General features: G+C 52.4%; 1 protein-coding gene across 1 annotated transcript in view; it reads left to right on the top strand.

Moving 5' to 3' along the window:
- Nucleotides 1–1096: 1096 nt before the first annotated feature.
- The window catches only part of TAMALIN (trafficking regulator and scaffold protein tamalin), a 40608-nt gene continuing 35704 nt past the window's right edge, over nt 1097–6000 (top strand). Inside the window, exon 1 of the mRNA XM_081899076.1 lies at nt 1097–1284. Coding sequence (XP_081755202.1) covers nt 1117–1284 — 168 coding nt within the window. The 5' untranslated portion in view covers nt 1097–1116. The remainder of the gene's footprint in view (nt 1285–6000) is intronic.

The raw sequence follows: 6000 nt of genomic DNA, 5'->3' as shown, positions 1-6000 counted from the left end.
ACACTGAGGTCTAGCGCCTTGGAAGTGGAATAGGCAGAGAAGGGAGGGCAACCTCTGCAAGAACACTGAGGTCTAGCGCCTTGGAAACTGAAGAGGCAGACGGGGGGAGGCGCCCTCTGCAAGAACACTGAGGTCTAGCGCCTTGGAAGTTGAAGAGGCAGACTGGGGGGCGCCCTCTGCAAGAACACTGAGGTCTAGCGCCTTGGAAGTGGAAGAGGCAGACTGGGGGGGGGCGCCCTCTGCAAGAACACTGAGGTCTAGCGCCTTGGAAGTGGAAGAGGCAGACGGGGGGGCGCCCTCTGCAAGAACACTGAGGTCTAGCGCCTTGGAAGTTGAAGAGGCAGACGGGGGCGGGGCGCCCTCTGCGTCCCCAATCCAGGCTCCTTTACGAAGGATAAGGGGAATTTTTATTTTCCTGGAAGCGGGGCGGAGTTTCTTCTGAGGTGGTCGTGACTCACAGGAGAAGGTTGGGAAGGGGGGGAACCTCTGGAAAGCGTCAAAAGGGTTCCTTGCAGCCTTTCTCAGCCTATGGGTCCCAGAAGTTGTTGAACTACAACTCCCATCACCCCTAGCTAGCAAGGCCGGAGCTCGGGGATGATGGGAGTTGTAGTCCAACAACATCTAGGGACGCACAGGTTGAGAACCGCAGCTGGTCCAAACGGCGATCGCACCTGCAACCTCGGCACTATCAACACCCCGCTCTAACCAACGGGGCTATTCTCCTTCTCCTCGAACCTCTGTGGCCGCGCAATGGGTCCCTGGCGCAATGGCTGTTCACCAGAAGGTTGGTGGTTCGAGCCCAGCCCGGCAGGATTCTTGCAGTGCAGGGGGTTGTAGATGACCACTTGGGATCCCTTCCCATTCTACTCCGGAAAGAAGGCGGGGACGTTCCTGGCTATGGGCTCGAGGGGGCGGGGCCTAACTGGAAAGGGCGTGGCTCCGCCGGCCCTAAAGAGGCGGGGAGAGACACCGCTTGCGAGAGAAGCCGAGGGGAGGGCGTGGCCTGGCCGGGAGGAGGGCGTGGTCTCCGCGACGCCCCGCCCCCGGCGCTCCTCCAAGAGCCCATATAGCTCCGTGCAGCGCCGCCGCCCCCTTTTCCTTTCCGCCCCCCCGGCTATGACCCTGCGGAGGCTCCGGAGGCTCCGGCCGGGGCAGCCCGACCAAGAGGCAGCGGCGGCGGCGTCGAGTGTGGCGGGCGCCGGTGTTCTCGGCGGCCGAGCGTCGGAGCTGGAGCTGGAAAGGGCGCTGGCGGCCTCGGGGGGCACCTTGCCCCGAGCCCGGAGGGTGAGTGAGAGCCTGGGCTGCTGCTGCTGCCGCCCTCTCTGCACGGACGGGGCTGGACCCGAGACCCGTGTCGCGCCAACACGCGCCGCGTTCCCACGAGACGCGCTCCCCGCTGCCCTAAGCCAACAGACCCCAGTCCTAGGGCGGGTCCCATCCGGACCCTAATAATACGCCTCTGCCGCCTCCCATCACTTTCCCCCCGACGAGGATCGGGGCAGGAATGAATGACACCCGCCCGGGATTTCCCTCTTCAACTCCACGGGAGATGGAAAAACACACGGGGACGTCGCCCCCCTCCCGCGCCTCTCCCAGGCTGCCTTTCTTGGAGACGTTTCCTTCCTTCCACCGCCTCCCAGCCATACTTTCCTCTCGCCCCCCCCCCCATCTCGGATGCGCGTCCCCGAGATCAAAGTCCTGCTTAAGTCCTCCCCTGCACCCACGGAGCACCTGCGAGGCGCGCTTCCAGTCCGCGATGGGGGGCGAAGTGGGAATCGGGGTGCTCCTGGGTCGGGACTCCCTGGTGCGGAAGGAGAGACGAGGTCTCTTGACACGGATTTTCCCCTTGTCGCCTCCTTCTGCTTGGGCGACGCGAGGGACAAAAGGAATGCTGCTGGCGCTGCCTTGCTTGCCCCACGTGGCTCACCTGGGAATTGGAAAGGGACCCCCGAGGGCCATCTATCCCAGCCCCCCTGCAATTGCAGGAATCATCTTCTCCCAAGTTGCCATTTGTGGGGACAGTTGAACTCCCTTCCGGGCTCTGCGCATTGTTGCCCAAACAATGTTTGTTTGTTTTTCTCACTCTTGTGGACTGCTGTACTTATTTACTTCAGGTGGTTTTTAATGCCTGTTCTATATAAATGGACGGCGTTTCTTGCCCAGCAAGGTGGTTGTGAGTACAGTGGTACCTCGGGTTGAGTACTTAATTCGTTCCGGAGGTCCGTTCCTGAAGCACCACTTTAGCTAATGGGGCCTCCTGCTGCTGCTGCGCCACTGGAGCACGATTTCTGTTCTCAGGTGGTCTATAAGATGTTTTTCATGTTGAACTTGAGCATGGATATCCATGCAAGCGCACATGCGCCAGAATATCAATGGAAACATCCCCCGGGTATCCCACAAAGTGAGAAATTAGTAATACAGTGGTACCTTGGGTGGAGTACTTAATTCGTTCCGGAGGTCCGTTCTTAACCTGAAACTGTTCTTAACCTGAAGCACCACTTTAGCTAATGGGGCCTCCCGCTGCTGCTGCGCCGCCGGAGCACGATTTCTGTTCTTATCCTGAAGCAAAGTTCTTAACCTGAAGCACTATTTCTGGGTTAGCGGAGTCTGTAACCTGAAGCATATGTAACCCGAGGTACCACTGTGCAAGTAAAATGCAAACACAACTTGTGGCTTTTGGTGCTATCTGAAGCTGGTGATGCAGCTGTTGGACCTCCCAAAATCTTTTTACCAGGAGAGAGAGAAAGAAGAGACTCTCCTTTTACAGGGGTACTTTTGATGGAATGCGGGTGGCGCTGTGGGTTAAACCACAGAGCCTAGGACTTGCCGATCAGAAGGTCAGCGGTTCGAATCCCCGCCACGGGGTGAGCTCCCGTTGCTCGGTCCCTGCTCCTGCCAACCTAGCAGTTCGGAAGCACGTCAAAGTGCAAGTAGATAAATAGGTACCACTCCGGCTGGAAGGTAAACAGCGTTTCCGTGCGCTGCTCTGGTTCGCCAGAAGCGGCTTAGTCATGCTGGCCACATGACCCGGAAGCTGTACACCGGCTCCCTCGGCCAATAAAGCGAGATGAGCGCCACAACCCCAGAGTTGGTCACGACTGGACTTAATGGTCAGGGGTCCCTTATGACCCGCTGGGTTCTTCAGATATTTATTGGACTCCACCTCCCATCATTCTTGGCTGGTTGGGGCTGATGGGACTTGGGAGTGCAGCTGCATTTGGAGACCACCACATTCACTATCCCTGGGTGTGCTTTTTTTGTTGTTCCAGACAACGCTTCTTTGCATGGGGCTTGTGGGGATGCAACTTAGAGCCACCCCTGGCTGGGATCTCCATTCGCCTTTAAAAATGGCACCTACTTTCTGTCCCACGAATGTTCCCAAGAGACTCCATGCAAAAATGCACCTCAAAACTGCACATGCATACCTAGAAAACAATATTATTGAGCTCACTGGTATTTTTATTTGTGTGTTTAACATGGAACATGGACATCTGGGTTAGACAGTTGTGGTGTTTGGGCACTTCCAAAGCTTGCATGGGATGTTTCCTTATCTGAAGGGAACCTATTGAGAAGTGGCAATAGGGTGAGGAAATGATGCAGTATTCATTCGGCAATTTCTCCCTTTCAAACTTTGTGGTCCTCGTTCCGTTTCCTGCTTCTAGAGGTACATGATTGGGTTCCTTGGAAAGCTACAGCAACTTGAGAGAGGGAGAATTGATGCAACTATGACTTCTAAGTTGCAGGTGAACTGTGGTCTGTGTAGAGTGTGCAAGGCTTAGCAGTTTTGGGAAATTAAATGTGATCAGAAATCTCTGGCCAAGGAGCCATATAAGCTTGAGATGCCCACTATCTATTCGCAGGCAGATTGAACCCTGCTGATCACCGATTACTTGATCCCAGCATCTTGGGGTGATTACTTGAACAGTATTTCATTAGAGGGTTATCCATTAGCTAATGAGAAGTGTGATGATTTGTGAGGTGCTCTGAGATCCATGGATGAAGAGTGGCAAATTTAATAAATAAATAAAAATAATATATGGTTACGCTGTTTTTCCAACCACAGAGTAAAGACACCCCGATTCTCCTCCTATAGCAAGGACTTGCTTTTCTCTCATCTGTATATGGACTTATCCCTTGTTTTCCTGCGTTTCAATGACTGTCATCTGCTTTCGCAGTCTGTGTGGTTGCATCTGCTATAACTTTCTTTTGTACTCCATTTCTGTCCCATGTGATACGCCTTAGATCAGTCTTCCCCAATGTGCTGCTCTCCAGGTGTGTTTAGACTACAACATGGGTAGGCAAACTAAGGCCCAGGGGCTGGATCCGGCCCAATCGCCCTCTAAATCCGGCCCGCGGACGGTCTGGGAATCAGTGTGTTTTTACATGAGTAGAATGTGTTCTTTTATTTAAAATGTATCTCTGGGTTATTTGTGGGGCATAGGAATTTGTGCTCCCCCCCAAAAAAATATAGTCTTAGCCCCCCACAGGGTCTGAGGGACAGTGGACCGGCCTCCTGTTGAAAAATTTTGCTGACCCCTGGACTACAACTCTCACCAGCCCCGGGCAGCATAGCCTAGGGGCAAGGATTATGGCAGTTGCAATCCAACAACATCTGGAAGTTGGGTTAGAGGTTTGGAAGAGACCCAATTTCGCATCCCCATTCTGCCACAAAACTCAATCGGTGATCTTGAGTCAGTCAACATCTGTCTGTCCAACCTAACTCACAAGGTTGTTGTGAAAATAAAACTGGTTAGAAAAAGCTGCAGAGGTCACATACGTTCACAAAACATTTACAGTGGTACCTCAGGTTAAGTACTTAAATCGTTCCGGAGGTCCGTACTTAACCTGAAGCTGTTCTTAACCTGAAGCACCACTTTAGCTTATGGGGCCTCCCGCTTCTGCGCCACTGGAGCACGATTGCTGTACCTGTAACCTGAGGTACCACTGTATACCACTTTTTACAGTCATGGCTCCCCCGAAGAATCCTGTCTACAGTAGCTTACCCCTTGCAGAGCCACAATTCCCAGCACCTGTCTCAAACTACAGTTCCCAGGATTTCTTAGATTCATGGTTCTAACGGTGGTGTAAAAGTGCTTTAAATGCTGTTATTTTAAAACTCTTCATTTCACACACACACACACCTGGAATATTCGTTGCTCTTTCTTGATCTTCCAGAAAGCAATTAAACCAACCAGCAAACTGCAAAGTCACTAGCGCCTTTTCTCATAGCTTTTCTGCTGCGTTCTCGAAGCAGCTCCTGAACTTTGCAGCAGCAACTAAATCTGAACTGAAGCCGGTCCCTTTGGCAAAATACAAAGCCTGTACATCTGGTACTAGCGCCACGAGCTCCGCAGTCGCATGCAATATGGTTTTCAACCACATATGTTGCTTCAGGCAAGTCGTCGGGCTCCTGTGGTAAACTCTGTCTGGCGGGATTGCAGTTAAAAGTGGCTTAACACCAGACTCTTCCCCCCCACCCCCCTGAAGCTGCTGAGCAGCTTAGCTTGTTGACCAGGGCAATTTGCAGATTTGGTGCTTTTTCAGTGCGAGAAAAGTTGGCAGCTGGCGAATGCCCAGGCCAGAGGTTTGCCAAAACTGATGTAGGGGTATGTCCAGGTCTCCTACGACCTTTTCGGAGGGATTGATAGTCCGAGTGAAGGAAAAAGCAGAGAACTTCAAATGCTGCTTGTGTCCAGCATATTTGACTTACCCTCCTACCCTCATCGTACACACAAATAATAATAATCATTTTTTTCTGAAAAACACAAAAGTTATTCCAGTTAAGCTAGATAACCACTTGGATCACATGCTTATGGAAGAAAGGGAACAATTGCCAACAAAATTAGTAGGCTAAATTCCTGGGACCTTAGTTTGGTCAAGATCTCCCGATCAAATATGAGTACTTGACATTTTTGAGATGCATCACTACAATGATTCACTGATCAAAAGAACCCTAGCAGTACAATAAGGCTCTAATAGGGCAATACGGGATCAGGAAAA

The sequence above is a fragment of the Podarcis melisellensis genome (assembly GCF_964234715.1).
Source record: "Podarcis melisellensis genome assembly, chromosome: 2".
Classification (NCBI taxonomy): domain Eukaryota; kingdom Metazoa; phylum Chordata; class Lepidosauria; order Squamata; family Lacertidae; genus Podarcis; species Podarcis melisellensis.
The sequence above is the reverse complement of the archived record's forward strand: the minus strand, read 5'-3'. Positions and strand labels throughout refer to the sequence as shown.